At 38.4% G+C, this 19787-nt stretch overlaps 1 protein-coding gene across 1 annotated transcript in view; it reads left to right on the top strand.

Moving 5' to 3' along the window:
- Positions 1-19787, top strand: part of ccdc39 (coiled-coil domain 39 molecular ruler complex subunit) — a 108476-nt gene that overhangs the window by 44625 nt on the left and 44064 nt on the right. Inside the window, exons 12-13 of the mRNA XM_072254538.1 lie at positions 4988-5125; positions 7065-7273. Of these exons, the coding sequence (XP_072110639.1) occupies positions 4988-5125; positions 7065-7273 (347 nt within the window). The remainder of the gene's footprint in view (positions 1-4987; positions 5126-7064; positions 7274-19787) is intronic.

The following is a 19787-nucleotide window of genomic DNA, read 5'->3' as shown; positions in this document are numbered from 1 at the left end:
AGTTAAGAATACCGGCGTGCCTCAAGGCTGTGTGCTGAGTCCTCTTCTGTACTCCCTTTTCACCTATGACTGTGTTCCTGTACACAGTTCTAACTCCATAATCAAGTTTGCAGACGACACCACGGTTGCTGGCCTGATCAGAGGAGATGACAAGACGGCCTACAGGGACGAGGTCCAGCATCTGGCCGCGTGGTGTGCCGATAACAACCTGGCCTTTAACACCCAGACCAAGGAGATTATTGTGGACTTCAGGCATGCTAGGAGCCACACTCATGCCCCCATCTACATCAACGGAGCTGTAGTGGAGCATGTATCAAGCTTCAAATTCCTTAGTGTCCACATTCCTGATGATCTCACCTGGTCCCTGAACTCCTCCATCCTGATCCATCCTGATCAAAAAGGCGCAACAGCACCTTTATTTCTTGCGGAGCATCAAGAAAGCTCACCTCTGTCCCAGGATATTGACGGACTTTTACTGCTGTACCATTGAGAGCATACTCACCAACTGCATCTCAGTATGGTATGGCAATTGTCCCATACTGGACTGCAAAGCACTCCAGTGGGTGGTGAAAACTGCCCAGCGGATTATCGGCACCCAATTCCCCCACCATTGAGAACACCTACCATAAACACTGCCTGGGCAGGGCAAAAAGCATTATTAAGGATGCGTCTCACCCTAACCATGGACTTTTTACTCTCCTCCCATCCGTTAGGCGCTACAGGAGCCTCTGCTCCCGCACCAGCAGGCTCAGGAAGAGCTTCTTCCCTGAGGCTTTGACCCTGCTGAACCTCATATCATAGCGCTAAGCAGTATTGCACCCATATTGGACTGTCTCAGTACTTTTATATTTGTATGCTGTAGCACTTACTTTTTATTTGCAGTTATTTTGTAAATAACACTATTCTTTTGCGCTTCTGGTCAGATGCTAATTGCATTTCATTGGCTTTGGCACAATGACAATAAAGTTGAATCTAATCTAATCTAATCTAATCTAAATGCTTGCTGGTGGGATCCCGCTGGAGATGGCTTTTACTCGGCACAATGACAATAAAGTTGAATCTAATCTAATCTAATCTAATCTAAATGCTTGCTGGTGGGATCCCGCTGGAGATGGCGGAAGTTTCCGCCATTTGCAGATTCTCTCTTGTTTGCTCTTAATTGTCTACAGCTCAGCTTTCAATACTATCACCCCTCAAAACTAATCAATAAGCTTCAAGACCTTGGCCTCAATACTTTCTTGTGCAATTGGATCCTGGATTTTCTCACTTGCAGACCCCAGTCAGTTTGGATTGGCAACAACAGCTCCTCCATGTTATCCATCAGCACAGGTGCACCATAAGACTGTGTGCTTAGACCCCTGCTCTGCTCACATTATACTAATGACTGTGTGGCTAAGCACAGCTCTAATGCCATATTTGACTTTGCTAATGACACCAATGGCGTTGGTTGAATCAAAGGTGTAACGAATCAGCATATAGGAGGGAGATTGAAAAGCTGGCTTGAGTGCTGCCACAACAAAAACCTCTCTCTGATTGTCAGCAATAAAAAACAGATTATTGACTTCAGGAGGAGCAAGGTCCTCATCGGGGGATCAGAGGTGGGCATTTTTAAATTCCTCGTTGTTACTGTTTCAGAGGACCTGTATTGAGAACTGCACATAAGTGCAATTATGAAGAAAGCATATCTGCACCTCTACTTCCTACGAAGTTTATGAAGATTCAGCATGACTTTCTAAAACTTCGACCAATTTCTGTAGGTGTGGTGGAGAATATATTGACTGGTTGCATCACAGCCTGGTATGGAAACACCAATGCTCTTGAATGGAAAATGCTACTAAAAGTAGTGGATACGGCTCAGTGCATCACAGTAAAGCCTTCCCCACCACTGAGCACATCTACATGGAGCGCTATTCCAGGAAACCAGTATCCATCATCAGGGGCCACCACCACCCAGGTCACCCTGCTTCTTTCAGGAAGAATGTACTGGAGCCTCAGACTCTCACCACCAGGTTGAGGAACAGATATTATCCCTCAACCAACAGGCTCTCAAATCAGTGGGGGTAGTTTCACTCAACTTCACTTGACCCATCACTGAACAGTTCCCTCAACCTATGCACTCACTTTCAAGGGCTCTTCATATCATATTCTTAATATTTATAGCTTATTTATTTTTATTACTATTATTTCTTTTTTCTTTTATATTTGTAGTTTGTTGTTTTTTGCACACTGGTTGTCTGCCCTGTTGAATGTAGTCTTTCATTGATTCTATTATTTTTTTGGATTTACTGAGTATGCCTGCAAGAAAACAAATCTCAGGGTTGTATATGATGCTATATATGTACTTTGATAATGTATTTACTTTGAACAAGAATGATTCCAGCAATGAAAAAGGGTTAACCTATGTGGAGTATTTGATTTCCATGGACCTGTACTTGATGGAGTTCAGAAAGATGAAGGGAGTTCTCACTGAATCCTATTGGATACTGAAAGGCCTGTATAGAGTGGATATGGAGAAAATATTTCCATTAATAGGAGAGTCTAGGATGCGAGGGCTTGGCCCATTAAAATTTGTGGATCTGTGGGAGCCAAGTCATAGGGTGTACTTAAGGCAGAGGTTGATAGGTTCTTGATTGGTAAGGAGGGTTAAAGGTTATGGGGAGAGGATAGGAGAACATGGTTGAAAACAAAAATCAGCCATGATTGGTGGATGGGCTGAGTAGATTCAGCTTCTATTTTTTGTTCTTTTTTTTTGGTGTGTGCCTGCATACATGCGAGTCTGAGTGTGCGTGCGCGTTTGTGCGTCTGCGAGTGCGTGCGTCCGTGGTGATGTCTTTTTCATGGCTTTCACAAGGCGCGGAGCAAGAGAGAGACTGTGTGGCGCGCCACTCCTCACACAGATATTTTCGCAGCATTTTTCCCTTTATTTTATGAGGTCGAGTTGCGATCTCGACACTCAACTTGGCACGGATGGAAAGTGTACTCGGGAGCAGACCCGACTGGTTTCAAACCCAGGAACCTCCACTCCCGGGTCCGGCGCCTACGTCACTGCGCCACCAGCCAGCCCTATATATTTTATGTTCTTACTATTAAATCATGGCTTCACTTGCTGCTTCAAGCGGATGTCAAAAATTCATGGCAATCATTTGATGACGAGTAGTGTTATCCCACGTGCCAGAATAGAATTTATTCCTCACTAAATGGGCTGCAACAGTATAGCACTTGTGTATTGATGTAGATTTTCTGTGCAATTCTCTAGATTTGCTATCAAATGCTGCCACAAAACCATGACTAATTTTTTGACAATTAGGCAGAAAACAAATGAGCTGAGCCTTAAGCAGTTTTTCAGAAATCAGACTCATACACAGATATTGATGCCAATAGAATTTAGTTCACCAAATCTGAAAATAACAAGATGGAATTAGTAAGAATGACTGCAAGTTTATTGGATAGTTATACATATTTGCAGTTTTCAGCCCCAGAGGAAAATTGGTTATGTGGCTTCAATGTGATGTAATAACAGAAAAAATCTGTTTTGGTTGGTAGGCAAATAGAATCTGAGCCTTTCTCCTTTGAGAGGGAAAATAACCATGTGATAATCATTTTAACAGAATCTTTTCACTTGCTGATGATGAATATGGTATATTAGCCTCTAAATAAAATTCCTTTCCCAATTAAAAGCAATGAAAGAAGAAATGATGAGAAATATTTGCACTGGTGACATCTAATTGTTGGATGCACCATTAGTAGAGGATGAGAGATAGTAATGAAGACAAGGATCAATCCCAAATCCTTTCCCTCTTTGAACAATAATATTTTTACAATTGTCACTGCCAAATTACTCTCATCATCATTCTTCTGTGCATATAAGGTCAAATATGATGGCAGAATATAGCATTAGGTCAAATATGATGGCAGAGTATAGCATTAATGGTAAGACTCTTGGCAGTGTGGAGGATCAGAGGGATCTTTTGGTCTGAGTCCATAGGACACTCAAAGCTGCTACACAGGTTAACTCTGTGGTTAAGAAGGCATGTAGTGCATTGGCCTTCATCAATCGTGGGATTGAGTTTAAGATCTGAAAGGTAATGTTGCAGCTATATAGAACCCTGGTTAGACCCCACTTGGGGTACTGTTCTCAATTCTGGTCGCCTCACTACAGGAAGGACGTGGAACCCATAGAAAGGGTGCAGAGGAGATTTACAAAGATGTTGCCTGGATTGGGGAACGTGCCTTATGAGAACAGGCTGAGTGAACTCGGCCTTTTCTCCTTGGAGCGACGGAGGATGAGAGGTGACCTGATAGAGGTGTACAAGATAATGAGAGGCATTGATCGTGTGGGTAGTCAGAGGCTTTTTCCCAGGGCCGAAATGGCTCACACGAGAGAGCATAGTTTTAAGGTGCTTGGAAGTCGGAACAGAAGAGATGTCAGGGATAAGTTTTTTACGCAGAGAGTGGTAAGTGCGTGGAATGGGCTGCTGGCGGCGGCGGTGGAGGTAGAAACAGTAGGGTCTTTTAAGAGACTCCTGGATGGCTACATGGAGCTTGGGCAAAATAGAGGGCTACGGGTAAAGCCTAGGTAGTTCTAAGGTAGGGACATGTTCAGCACAACTTTGTGGGTTGAAGGGCCTGTATTGTGCTGTAGGTTTTCTATGTTAACTATATTTCTCAATGTTCCTCTTTCTGATGTAATTTTACACATAAAAAGTCATGTGAAGCTTCCTTCTAAGTTGCCTTGTTTGGCAATACAACTTGTAGATTCACTGACTCTTAAGTCGAAATGGTTGCTTTGTCTTTAAGTATCAACCAATTATTTCTAAATCTATTATTTTTCATCTTTTAATAAAAGTATTTCATGCATTCCAAATGTTTAACAATTTCATTTGGTGCACTAAAAATTATGCGGTTTGTATAAATAATGTTTTTAACTGTGTGGATTATGTGACAAGCAGTACATAGAACAAACCACCATTTGTTTCTCTTATTGCAGAATGATATTCAGCATTTGAGGAGATACCTGGACAAGTGCAGAGAGGAGAAGATTGATCTGACCAGTAAAATAGAAGACATCCATCTTCACATTGATAATGGAGAAAAAGAATTAAAAAAGAACAAACTTGCTGAACAAGTAAGAAGAAATAACTAAAAATGTTAATTTACATAATGTTGCTGGCTGTGATGAATAACTCAATAAACTCTTTAGTAACTCTGAATTCAAACAAATACTATATATTTGTAGGTGGAATACAAGGAGAAATATAAATTTCTTACCTTACAGGGACCATAATGGTCCTTACAAGTAAAAAGCAATTAAGTTCATGGAACATTTGCAATCACACTGCACGGGAAACTCAGAGTTCCGCTTTAATTCTCCTTCATACTCCCACTCTAACCTCAGTCACCGTTAACACCAGAAGGCCCCCCAGTGTAAAGTTAAGAAACCCCATTTCACATACAGTTTCAGATAATGTGTTTCTTGCTTGTATCAGAACTAAAAATGGATTGTGCAGGTTATTTATGTGATATCCGTCTCTCAGTTTCTTGCTCCCCCGTAGCAGAGCCTGCTGAACATGTCCTAAGCTCTCCATTTTGCAAAATTTTAAGTTCCTGTGTTTGTATTGCAATTGTCCAATTGCCTTCATCTCATAGATTTTGTTAATTTTCTCTCACCTTAATTCATCGATGAAAAGGAAAACTTTACAACTTATTGCCTTGGCTTCTCTGGGTTTGGCCTTTTGGAGATGATTTATAGCTTCTTTGGATTAATTTGACCCAAATTTGCAGGCATGGAGAATAAAGTAAAAGAAAAATCCAAATCTGACGTGTTTTGCTGATATTAGTGAAACATATATTTGGTCAAAATGATTGAAATTTCAGTGAAATTGTGAAAATATGTGGCTTTCGTAAATGCAGTTTAATTTGAAGCCACACACAATGTGCCAGTAATAATGGTTCTTTCATTCCTGTCAAGCAACAAAAGAGTCACTTAATCATTAAATCTGTCAAAAATTATGGAAATGCTGTGCATCTGTTGAAGAAAATGTTTAAATGCCAAGAGGAAAAGATTGTTTTGACATCATATACTGATAATGCACAGCAATTTGATGAGAAATCTGCACAGGGCTACAATGGAAGAGTGACACAAGTTTTATGGGAAAGTTCAGCTACTACCATGCAAAGAAAATACAAATTAGCAATGTGAGGGCGAGGTCTTGCTCTTGGACAGAAATTCAGAATAATTTATGCAAATTTAACAATGACCACATTGGTGGATGAAAGGAAGTTGTTAAAAATTATACAAAAGAAATGTTATTCTGTTACTGAACAATAATAAATTATTAAGCAAGTAATCAGCTGTAATATCAGCTAATATATTTAACTTACTTCATATGTGCTGTTATATTTCAAATATTCGTTTGACAGGATAGCTTCATAATGCCTTCTAAAAAATATGGATTTCTCTTCCATTAATGAATGTATGTTGGAAAATTTAAGCTTGAGACAGGCAAATAAAAGTTTTCCCATACACACCATCACGGCTTTCTGAGCATTTGTGCATAAATATCTATTTCATGGAAGTTTACCTAAAACCAGCCTCTTAGGTTCTCCTTCGTGTACTCAGCTTTTCATTTCCACCTAAATCCTTATGTACCGGTGAAAGCTTGTGTAAAGTATTGGTTTTATGTTATTGGCCAAAAAGAAATAACTGTGCAATTACTTGTTTTTCAAACTGAGAGTAAACCAGTACATTGAATTATATTCTCTAGGAAGGGGTGCAGTCGACGTTTCAGGCCGAGACCCTTCGTCAGGACTCGGCCTGAAACGTCGACTGCACCTCTTCCTAGAGATGCTGCCTGGCCTGCTGCGTTCACCAGCAACTTTGATGTGTGTTGCTTGAATTTCCAGCATCTGCAGAATTCCTGTTGTTTGCATTGAATTATATTGTATTGTTATATCGACTTCCATTGATGTACCTGGCTACGATTATTTAAAACTAATTAAACACTTTAAGGATTAACAATGAAATTCCATTTGCATTTGTGCTAACTGATCTACTCATCCTTTAGGATTTAATGATTGACGATAACCTTCTAAAGTTGGAAGTTAAGCGCCTACGGGACATGCTTCACAGTAAAGCTGATGATGTGCTATGTCTGGAGAAACGAAAGTTGCAGCTTGAGACAGCAATGAAAGAAAGAACTGAAGAAATCAAAATTCACATGGATATATTGCAAATGCAGATCAAGCACATTGAACAAGAACAGCAAGGTATTAGGTATGTCAATTCTTAAAGTGTCCGATAAGCCTGCAATTTTCTTTGTGAATCGTAAGTACAAATCCCATTGTGAAAAAGGCAGAGGTAAAAGTTCATAAGCTAGGAGGTAAAAAGTGTACAGAGTCAAGTTTACAGTCAGATTTGCATAATCATACTAAGTGGCTTGAAGGACTGAATGGCCTATTCCTCCTCCTAACTAATATATCTGTATGACTTGAATGTCCTACCATCTGAATTGAATTCCAGCGAATGTGCCACATGCTAATGTTGGAGCTATGCAAAAGAGGAAACTGATGATATCTACATATCTTCATGGAAGTTTATTTTGATACCGGTCCTGCAAATTGTGCACAATGATCCTACTAATAACATACAATATATTAGCTACAGATGAAAAGTTTATTGTTTAGCAGCAGAACATTCCATCCAGCTCCAATCCCTACTCCAACACATTCACTAAAGAGTTTTCACATTTGTTTTAGTGTCCCAGAGTAAGTTGACTACTTATTTATATATTTTTATATATTTCTTATTGTAACTAATAATTTTTAAATGTATTGCACTATACTGCTGCCGCAAAATAACAAATGTCATGACATGATAATTAATCTGATTGAAATAATAAATTTGCTGGACCAGATTATCACATTATTATGTAAATCGTTCATTTCAATGATGAAGAACAACGGACCCACCACCGATTTCTGCGGCACATTGCTAGTTATAAGCCTCTAGACAGAGAAACTACCACCTATTACAACTCTCTGGCTTCTTCCACTAAGCCAGTGTCAAATCCAATATTTGAATACTTCATCTTGACTGCCAAGTAATTTAACCTTCTGCACCAGCCTTCTGTGTCTTGTTAAAAGTCCATGCAGACAACATCCATCATCTTTTCTTCATTAACTTTTATGGTAACCTCCTCAAAAAACACTATAAATTAGGTTAGATAGACATGGCCTGCCATGCACAAACCCACATTGACTATCCCTAATCAGGTCCTATCTATCCAAGTACTTATATGTCCTATCCTATAGAATACCTTCCCATAGTTAATCCACGACGGATGTCAGGCTCACTGGCCTATAATTTCACACTTATTCTTAGAGTCTTTCTAACAATGGAACAACATTAACTATCCTCCAGTCCCTCAGTTTGTTTATTTTTCTTTATTTTACTGTTTATTTGTGTTAGTAGTTACAATGTTTTTACATTTTAATTTTTTTATTCAATTGTTTCAAAATTTCAATAGTCATCAAACACTATCTGAAACAGTGAAGGATCTTCTGACAGCACAACAGAAACAGTAATTCTGGCAGGACCTCATAGTCTCAAGGCAGCAGTGTGTTATTACTGCAATGGTCAAAAGTGATCCAGCTTATTGGAATCATTACATTTTTAATCATTTTAAAATGAGGTTTTAAGTGAGGCTTAAATTCAATTATTTTGAAAATTGTGTTCTATTACTTTTGACAGCAAGTTTAAAAGGTTGATTATTTTCATTAGTAATTACAATTACTACATTGCCACCTTAATCTTTAATGACAGTAAGGTACAAATACTTTTTTGGAGGTTGTATTTTAGGATTTTTTTGTTGTTTTCTTAACAGCAGCTTCATTTATGGCAAATATTCTCTTCTCCAGGGTGGCAAATTGGTGGAGGTATATTTTATTCTGCCCGTCCTCAGTTGTTGCTATGCTTACCTATTATGCAACAGGCAGAACAATAGACTAATCAAAATTACTGCAGTTAGCTGATGTGTCTGGCATGGATAAACAGATGTCAGCTTCTGGAAACTGAGAGATGTTGTAGGACACTATAGTGTAATTTTTTAGTTCAGTTTAATGGAGTCTGTTGTTACCAAAAATAAGTAAGTCAGATAATTCTATATCGCAAGCACTGTGCACATTTTCTGATGTTTTCCAATATCTCTACTACATAGTAAAATATATCTTCTTCTTTTATTTGTGCATGAAAGGTCATAGTCTGACTTGACCAAATTTGGAATATTGTGTACATTTTTGATCACCGCACCACAGAAAAGATGTGGTAGCATGAGAAAGAGTACAGAAGAGATTCACCAGGATGTTGCCGGGAATGGAGGACTTCAGTTACAGGGAGAGATTGAGTAGAGAGGAGTGCTCAGTGGAGTGCAAAAGGCTGGGGCTCATCTTGTAGATATTTATAACATTAAGAAGGAGACTTAACTAGGATAAATGCTCATAGTCTTTTTCTAAGGGTAGGGGAGTCTAAAGCTTGAAGTCATAGGTTTAAAGTGAAAGGAAAAGTATTTAAAGGAGATTTAAGACCAAGTTTTTCCACACAAAGGGTGATGGGGATATGGAACAAGCTGCCAGAGGAGATGATAGAAACATGTTGGAAGGTTACGTGCATAGAAAAGGAACAGAGAGATGTGAACTAAATGCAGGAAAATAAAACTGGCTTATATTAGCATCTTGAATTACCCTGCTCCTAAACAGTAAGACCTTGACATTACTCCAAAAGTTAATCCTAATGACTAAAATATTCACATCTTATTGATTGGTGGTTTCTATTGAAAAACAGAGCTCTATAGTAGATCACACAATCTTCAGGAAGCTATGGTTGGTTACTCAGGACACATTACTAAATATATCCTATTTAGCATGCTAAAATGTCCATGTAACATTATTTCATATTAAGATGATTTATGTTTATTGGGCTTGTCTAAAAAAAATCAGACATAAGCCTAATATTTCATCTTTTACCCATTTAAATAATAACGATTTCCTAAAAGAATATTCACACTAATTGAATTTAAATTGGCTTATTTTTGTCATATGTACAGAGGAACAGTGAAAAAGATTGTTTTGCATGCCATCCATAAAGATTATTTCATTACAGCAGTGAATTTATCAAGTTATTTACTCCCATTAAAGAACTCTCCGAGTGCACTATTCATGTATAGCATCTTCTGAATGAAGAAATTATGCCTTAGCACTGTTTTTGCTTTTTTATGACAGCTTGAAACTGCACCCTTTTCAAGTTCACTCTGCCTCTTATATCACCAATTTGCATTTTACCAGGGGAATCATTTTTGTATGTTATAATGGTACATTACACTAAGATCAAAATTACCTCCTGTAGTATGATGCCTAGATCTGTACACACCTTTAACCTAATTAAAAGCATAATGTATGAGATTTCCAAACTTCTTAAATTCGTTAAATAATCTTTTGAAAGATAATTATGACCATTGAATGCCTCAGCTCAGATCAAAGACTATTGTAGATACCACAACCCTAGGGAGCATGACTTCCACCCATTTGATCCTGGAATGATATTTTTTTTCTTATTTTACTCAGTCCAAAATACACAGTTGACAGAGATTGCAGTATTTCAGAAAATGCTCAAGCTGTAGATCTGAAGATAAAAAAACATATCAGATTTCTTTGATCAGGTATCCTGAAAACCAATCTTGGCACCCTTGGTTTTGACTAAAATGTTGATTTTTGAAAGTATGTCCGGTTAATGAAAATTTATGAAACATTATTGAAATTGATTACTTTATTTTAAAATAGGAAAATAAGATTAAGATTAAGCTGTTCTTTGTGTTATTTTTGTTTTAAAGCTGGATAAATGGAGTGAATTAAAGGTAACTTTTTATTAATTTTTTTAAATAAATAGTAAAAACAACCCGAAAACTTTAAAAAACTGCAAATGCTAAGAATGTGAAACAAATGCAGAAAATACTGGAAATACTTGGCAAATCAGGCTGAACTATAAGTACATCAGTAGCAAGAGAGTAGCCAGGGAAAGAGTGCAAAATCTACATAGAGCTAGGTGACATGGGCAAGGTCTTAAAGAAGAGTTCTCAACTGTATTCCCCAAGGAAAATGATATGAAGAATGGTAAATGTAGGGAGAGGTATGTAAATAATCTGGAATAAATTAGTATCAGTGAGGATGCGCTATATGTCATGCAATGTACTGTATAAGGATCTCATAGAGAGCTTTATCCTCAGTTGCTGTAGGAAACAAGGGAGGAGATAGCTGAGGCACTGATGGAGATATTTGCATCTTTGTCAGCCATTGGTGAACTACATAAGACTGGAGGATAGCTAATGTTGTTCCTTTATTTAAGAAGGGTAGCCAGGTAGCTAGGGTGATAAGGAAATTATTGGAGAAAATCCTAAGTAATAGAATTATAACATTCCTACACTTTCTGATGATAATTGAAAATTGCTGGATCAACCCAGTTCTTATGAGGAATTTGCTGAGGTTGTTCGCCCTTTGCACTCGGGGAAGGCTCCAGATCCTGATGGACTTTCTGGAGAGTTTTATAAGGCTTTTTCCTCTTTGCTTATACCTCACTTACATTCAGTCCTTTCAGACTCTTTTAAATGAGGTAGGTTGCCGCAATCTTTTTATAAAGCCTCTATTTCGCTTATTCTTAAAAAGAATAAGGATCCAACTGAGTGTTCTTCTTATAGACCAATTTCCTTAATTAATGTTGATACTAAAATTTTATGTAAACTTTTGGCTCATAGGATTGAAAATATTTTGCCATCTATTATTTCTGATCAGACTGGATTTATCAAAAATCAATTCTCCCACTTTAATATCCGTCGTTTATTGAATGTTATTTATTCTCCTTCTAAAGAGACATCGGAATGTGTGATATCCTTAGATGCTGAGAAAGCCTTTGATCAGGTTGAATGGAATTATTTATTTAAAACTGTAGAACACTTTAACTTTGGGCCCAATTTTATTCAATGGATTAAATTATTTTATTTATCTCCCTCTGCTCAGGTTCTTACTAACTCTCAGAATTCTAAACCATTTAAACTCCAACATGGAACCAGACAAGGTTGTCCTTTGAGTCCTTTGCTTTTGATTTGGTCTTAGAACCTTTAGCTATTGCTTTCCAGGAATCTAATTATATCACTGGTGTTTTAAGTAGGGATATTACTCATAAAGTGTCACTTTATGCTGATGACCTTTTGCTCTACATTTCTAATGTGGAATCTTCTTTACCTTCCGTACTTTCTTTACTCTCCTGCTTTAGTCAGTTTTCAGGATATAAACTTAACTTTCATAAGAGTGAACTTTTTCCTTTGAATAATTTGGTATTTGTTAATACTAACCTTCCTTTTAAAATTATAAGAAATCAATTTACTTATTTGGGCGTAACAATTACTAGGAATTATAAATTCCTTTTTAAAGAAAAATTTTTTACACTTCTGAATTATGTTAAGAAGGCACTATCAAATTGGTCACCCCCTCTCTTTATCATTCATTGGCCAAATTAATTCTATTAAAATGAATATTTTGCCTAAATTTTTATATTTATTTCAGGCCGTACCTGTTTTTATTCCTAAATCCTTTTTTGATTCTCTGGATTCTATTATATCTTCTTAAATATGGAAAAATAAAATTTCTCGATTAAATAAAGTTCATCTTCAAAAAGCTAAAAAGAATGGAGGTTTAGCCTTACCCAGTTTTAGGTTTTATTACTGGGCAGTCAATATACGGAATCTTATATTTTGGTTATATTACAGTATATTAATCGAGAGGACTGTCCAGTCTGGGTTTCTTTAGAAGCTAATTCTGTTAATAAATTTTCTATCATTTCTCTTCTCGATACTCAATTCCTTAATCTTTAAGTAATTTAACTGATAATTTTGAAGTTAAACACACCTTGAGGATTTGGATACAATTTAGAAAATATTTTGGTTTATTAAGTTTTTCACTTTCAAGTCCCATTTTTTCTAACTTTTTTTTAAACCTTCTATGACTGATATAGTTTTTAAAGAGTGAAATAGATTAGGTATTAAATGTTTTCAGTATTTGTTTGTTGGAGATAGTCTATCTTCATTTGAACAATTGTCAGCTAAGTATAGCCTACCCAAAACCCACTTATTTCGATATTTACAAATTAGAGACTTTTTGCATTCTCAAGTACATACATTTCCTAAAAGTCCAGATGAGAATTTACTTGATACAGTTTTGAATTTGAAACCCTTCCATAATGCATCTATATCTAATATTTATGGTATGTTGTTGGGAATGAGAAATATTCCTTTAGATAAAATGAAAAGTCTCTGGGAACAAGACTTCCAGATTCCAATTTCTGAGGATACTTGGAATGAAATTTTTTAATTGGTTAATACATCATCGTTTGTGCCCGTCATTCCCTTCTACAATTTAAAGTGGTTCATAGGGCCGACATGACTAAAGATAAGCTCTCTTGTTTTTATTTGGATATATCTCCCTATTGTGATAGATGTAACAATGGAGAAGCTTCACTAATTCATATGTTTTGGACTTGTCGGAGTCTTGAAAAATATTGGAAGGAAGTATTCCAAACCTTTTTGGTGCCTTTTAAAGTAAATGTTAAACCTAATCCTTTGATTGCCTTATTTGGTATTGTTGGAGGAAATTATATTATTTTGGAGTCACATGATTTGCATATTTTGGCCTTCTCTTATAGCCAGGAGGGCATTGTTGCTTAAGTGGAAGGATGCCACTCTGCCTGCTCATACTCATTGGTTAAATGATGTTATGTCATGCTTAAATTTAGAGAGGATTCGCAGTTCAATTTCTGAACCTAGACAAGATTTTTTAACATTGTGGGGACCTTTTTTGAATTATTTTCAAAATCTTTGCTTTGCTATTAAGCACAGATATTGGCTAACAGTATGTTTTATTATATGATAAGGATTTTTTCCTTTTCTTTTTTTTAACCAAACAGCTTTTTTTTCTGGTAGTGGGTTTAGATTGTTTTTATATAATAAAATTATTTCTTTTCAATATTATATTTAAATTTAATGTATAGGGATATGGGGTAATGATACTATATTTGTGATTCCAATATGTTGTAATTGATATATATTATATATCTTACTGTACTCTGTATTCTTTTATGTAAGAAATCAATAAAAGGTATTGAAAAAGAAAGAAAAAATGAATTTATGTACATTTGGAAAGGAAGGGCCTGATCAGAAATAGTCAGCATGGCCGTGTGCAGGGAAATTCTGCCTCAGTAATTTGATTGAGTATTTTGAGGACAAAAGCTGAATGTTGTCCATATGGACTTCAGTAAGGCATTTGACAAGTTCCTGCACAATAGACTACTCTTGAAGATAGAGGGACAGAGTGAGCTGGCTAATTAGATCCAAATTTGGTTTGGTGATATGAGTAAGAGAGAGTGCTTGAGGAATGGTTTTCAGAAGGGAAATTCGTAACGGTTGTGTACCACTGGGATTGGTGCTGGGATACTTGTTATTTATGATGTACATTAATGACTTACATGTGAATATGAGGGATCAGAATCAGGTGTAATGTCACCAGTATATGTCATGAAATTTGTTAGCATTGCAGCAGCAAGAAAAATTGAATTACAGTAAGTATATATATTTATATTAAATAATTAGCTTAAAATAAGTAATACAAAAGCCAAAATAAATAAAGAGTGAGGTCGTGTTCATGGGTTCAACGTTCATTTAGAAATCAAATGGCGGAGAGGAAGAAGCTGTTCCTGAATCACTGAGTGAGTGCCTTTAGGCTTCTGTAGCTCTTTCTTGATGGTAACAATGAGAAGAGGGCACGTCCTGGGTGGTGGGGGTCCTTAATGATGGACACCGCCTTTCTGAGACACCACACCTTGAAGATGTCTTGGATACTACAAAGGCTAGTACCCATGATGAAGTTGACTAATTTTACAACTCTCTGCAGCCTACTTCAATCCTGTGTAGTACCCACTTTCCCCCATACCAGATAGTGATGTAGCCAGTCAGAATGCTCTCCACGGTGCAGAGAACCATAAAACCATAGAACATTACAGCACAGAAACAGGCCTTTTTGCCCTTCTTGGCTTGCCAAACCATTTTTCTGGCTAGTCCCACTGACCTGCACCTGGACCATATCCCTCCATACACCTCTCATCCATGCACCTTCCAAGTTTTTCTTAAATGTTAAAAGTGAGCCCGCATTTACCATTTCAATAGGCAGCTCATTCCACACTCCCACCACTCTCTGTGTGAAGAAGCGCCCCCCCCATGTTCCCTTTAAACTTTTCCCCCTTCACCCTTAACCCATGTCCTCTGGTTTTTTTTCTCCCCTAGCCTCAGTGGAAAAAGCCTGCTTGCATTCACTCTATATATACCCATCATAATTTTATATACCTCTATCAAATCTCCCTTCAACCTCTGCTATCTCCTCTGGTTCCATACACACTTCGTCACTGTCACACTTGATTGGTCCTATTCTCTCACGTCTTATCCTCTTGCTCTTCACATACTTGTAGAATGACTTTGAGTTTTCCTTAATCCTGCTTGCCAAGGCCTTCTCATGGCCCCTTCTGGCTCTCCTAATTTCATTCTTAAGCTCCTTTCTGCTGGCCTTATAATCTTCTAGATTTCTATTTTTACCTAGTTTTTTGAACCTTTTGTAAGCTTTTCTTTTCTTCTTGACTAGGTTTCAACAGCCTTTGTATACCACGGTTCCTGTACCCTACCATCCTTTCCCTGTCTCATTGGAACGTACCTGTGCAGAATACCACGCAAATATTTGCCACATTTCTGCCGTACATTTCCCTTGGCACATCTGTTCCTGCCTGATAGCTTCATATTTCTCCTTACTCAATTAAGCGTCTTGTCGGGTCATTCTTTGTTTCCCTTTGTATTTCAGAATTTGCTACTCGCAACTGGTCCACCAATGCTGTGTGAAACACTTCTGCTGGGTCACTGTATGAAGACTTTTCTTCTTCAGTTGCCAACAGTGGAAGGTGTGACAAGCTATTCGCGTTGCTGTGTTGTTTGATACCCTTGAACTCTACATCAAGAGTCGGTTCCTAGGAACAGCGCGCAACGTTTTCACCAGGTAGCAGTCATCACTGGAATTCCCATACTGGGATTGAAAATAGACACAAGGGGCTGGTGATCTGTCACTAGCATAAACTTTTGTCCGCAGAGTTAGTGCTTTATTCCTCATATTTGACTAAGTCTCTAGGTTGACCTGTGCATAGCTGCATTCTGTGCTTCTCAGTGATTTTGAAGCAAACACAATCAGGCATTCAGATCCACCTTTCATAATGTGTGACAAAATGGTCCCAAGTGCATAAGGGGATGCATCACAGACTGACGGGCAGCAATGGGTCATAATGGGTGAGCAGCCCATTGGATGTTTGCTTCTTTGTTTTTGCTTCCTATCAATCTCTGCCTTAAATACACCCAACAACCTGGTCTCCACAGCAGCGTGTGGCAACAAATTCCACAAATTCACCATCCTTTGGCTAAAGAAATTTCTCGGCATCTCTGTTTTGAAAGAGCACCCCTCTATACTGAGGCTGTGCCCTCTTGTCCTAGACTCTCCCACCATGGGAAACATCCTTTCAACATCTGCTCTGTCTAGGCCTTTCAACATTCAAAAGGTTTCAATGAGATCCCCCTCATCCTTCTGAATTCCAGCGAGTACAGACATAGGGCCGTCAAACGTTCTTTGTATGATAGCCCTTTCATTCCTGGAATCATCCTTGTGAACCTCCTCTGGACCTCTTCAATGTCAGCACATCTTTTCTAAGATGAGGGGCCTGAAACTGTTCATAATACTCAAGACTTCACCACTGCCTTATAAAGCCTCAGCATCACATCCTTGCTCTTGTATTCTATACCTCTTGAAATGAATGCAAACCTCACATTTGCCTTCCTCACCACTGACTCAACCTGCAAGTTAACCTTCAGGGTGTTCTGCACAAGGATTCCCAAGTCCCTTTGCATGTCAGAGTTTTGGATTTTCTTCCTGTTTAGAAAATTGTCTGCACATTTATTTCTACTACCAAAGTGCATGACCATGCATTTTCCAACATTGTATTTCATTTGCCACTTTTTTTCCCATTCCCCTAATCTGTCTAAATCCTTCTGCATCCTACCTGTTTCCTCAACACTACCTGCCCCTCCGCCAATCTACGTATCATCTATAAGCTTGGCAACAAAGCCATCTATTCCATCATCTAAATAATTTATATACAGCATAAAAAGAAATGGTCCCAATACCGACCCCTGTGGAACGCCACTAGTCACTAGCAGCCAACCACACAAGAATCCTTTTATTCCCACTCGCTGCCTCCTACCAATCAGCCAATGCTCTAACCATGTTAATAACTTTCCTGTAATACCATGGACACTTAACTTGGTACGCAGCCTTATGTGTGGCACCTTGTCAGAGGCCTTCTGAAAGTCCAAATACACAACATCCACTGCATCCCCTTTATCTATCCTACTTGTAATCTCCTCAAAGAATTCCAACAGGATTCTCTGAAGGACACCTTGATTACTTTGTACGATTTTGTCCTGTGTCACCAAGTATTCCATCACCTCATCCTTAACAATTGACTCTAACATCTTCCCAACCACTGAGGTCAGGCTAACTGGTCAAAAATTTTCTTTCTGCTGCCTTCCTCCTTTCTTAAAGAGTGGAGTGACATTTGCAATTTTCAAGTCCTTTGGCACAATGCCAAAGTCCAATGATTTTTGAAACATCATTTCTAGTGCCACCACAATCTCTAATGCTACCTCTTTCAGAACCTTAGGGTGCAGTTCATCTGGTCCAGGTGACTTACGTACCTTTAGGTCTTTCAGTTTTTTGAGCACTTTCTCTCTTGTAATAGTAACTGCACCCACTTCTCTTCCTTCACACACTACAACATCAGGCATACTGCTAGTGTCTTCCACAGTGAAGACTGATGCAAAATACTCATTTAGGTCATCTGCCATCTCCTTGTCCCCTGTTATTATTTCTCCTGCCTCATTTTCTACATTTTCATTGATTCCATTGTTTTTCTTGGATTTACTGTGAATGTCCACAAGAAAATGAATCTCAGGGTGAAATACATGTACTTTGATAATAAATTTGCTTTGAACCTTGATATATAAATTAAATTAAATAAATAGTGCAAAAAAGAGAACAAAAAAAGAAAAAAAAGTGAGGTAGTATACATAGGTTCATTGTCCATTCAGAAATTTGATGGCAGTGGGGAAGGAGCTGTTCCTGAAGCATTGAGCGTGTGCCTTTAGCCTCCTTCCCCTTGACGGTAGCAATCAGAAGAACAGCAGACTAATCGATTCACAGAGATAGAGACCCTCGCACAGGTTGGGTAGAAAAGTTTGAAAAAGGAGTGTTTTGCGGGGCTCGGTGCATAATTACTTTGGTTCTGTCTTCACTAAGGAGGACATAAATAATCTTCCAGAAATAGTAGGGGACAGAGGGTCCAGTGAGATGGAGGAACTGAGCGAAATACATGTTAGTAGGGAAGTGGTGTTAGGTAAATTGAAGGGATTGAAGGCAGATAAATCCCCAGGGCCAGATGGTCTGCATCCCAGGGTGCTTAAGGAAGTAGCCCAAGAAATAGTGGATGCATTAGTGATAATTTTTCAAAACTCGTTAGATTCTGGACTAGTTCCTGAGGATTGGAGGGTGGCTAATGTAACTCCACTTTTTAAAAAAGGAGGGAGAGAGAAACCGGGGAATTATAGACCGGTTAGCCTAACGTCAGTGGTGGGGAAACTGCTGGAGTCAGTTATCAAGGATGTGATAACAGCACATTTGGAAAACGGTGAAATGATCGGACAAAGTCAGCATGGATTTGTGAAAGGAAAATCATGTCTGACGAATCTCATAGAATTTTTTGAGGATGTAACTAGTAGAGTGGATAGGGGAGAGCCAGTGGATGTGGTATATTTGGATTTTCAGAAGGCTTTTGACAAGGTCCCACACAGGAGATTAGTGTGCAAACTTAAAGCACACGGTATTGGGGGTAAGGTATTGGTGTGGGTGGAGAGTTGGTTAGCAGACAGGAAGCAAAGAGTGGGAATAAACGGGAACTTTTCAGAATGGCAGGCGGTGACTAGTGGGGTACCGCAAGGCTCAGTGCTGGGACCCCAGTTGTTTACAATATATATTAATGACTTGGATGAGGGAATTAAATGCAGCATCTCCAAGTTTGCGGATGACACGAAGCTGGGTGGCAGTGTTAGCTGTGAGGAGGATGCTAAGAGGATGCAGGGTGACTTGGATAGGTTGGGTGAGTGGGCAAATTCATGGCAGATGCAATTTAATGTGGATAAATGTGAAGTTATCCACTTTGGTGGCAAAAATAGGAAAACAGATTATTATCTGAATGGTGGCCGATTAGGAAAAGGGGAGGTGCAACGAGACCTGGGTGTCATTATACACCAGTCATTGAAAGTGGGCATGCAGATACAGCAGGGGGTGAAAAAGGCGAATGGTATGCTGGCATTTATAGCGAGAGGATTCGAGTACAGGAGCAGGGAGTTACTACTGCAGTTGTACAAGGCCTTGGTGAGACCACACCTGGAGTATTGTGTGCAGTTTTGGTCCCCTAATCTGAGGAAAGACATCCTTGCCATAGAGGGAGTACAAAGAAGGTTCACCAGATTGATTCCTGGGATGGCAGGACTTTCATATGAAGAAAGACTGAATGAACTAGGCTTGTACTCGTTAGAATTTAGAAGATT

Source organism: Mobula birostris, chromosome 4 (genome assembly GCF_030028105.1).
Source record: "Mobula birostris isolate sMobBir1 chromosome 4, sMobBir1.hap1, whole genome shotgun sequence".
Taxonomy (NCBI): Eukaryota; Metazoa; Chordata; class Chondrichthyes; order Myliobatiformes; family Myliobatidae; genus Mobula; species Mobula birostris.
This window is presented reverse-complemented; position numbering and strand designations above follow the sequence as displayed.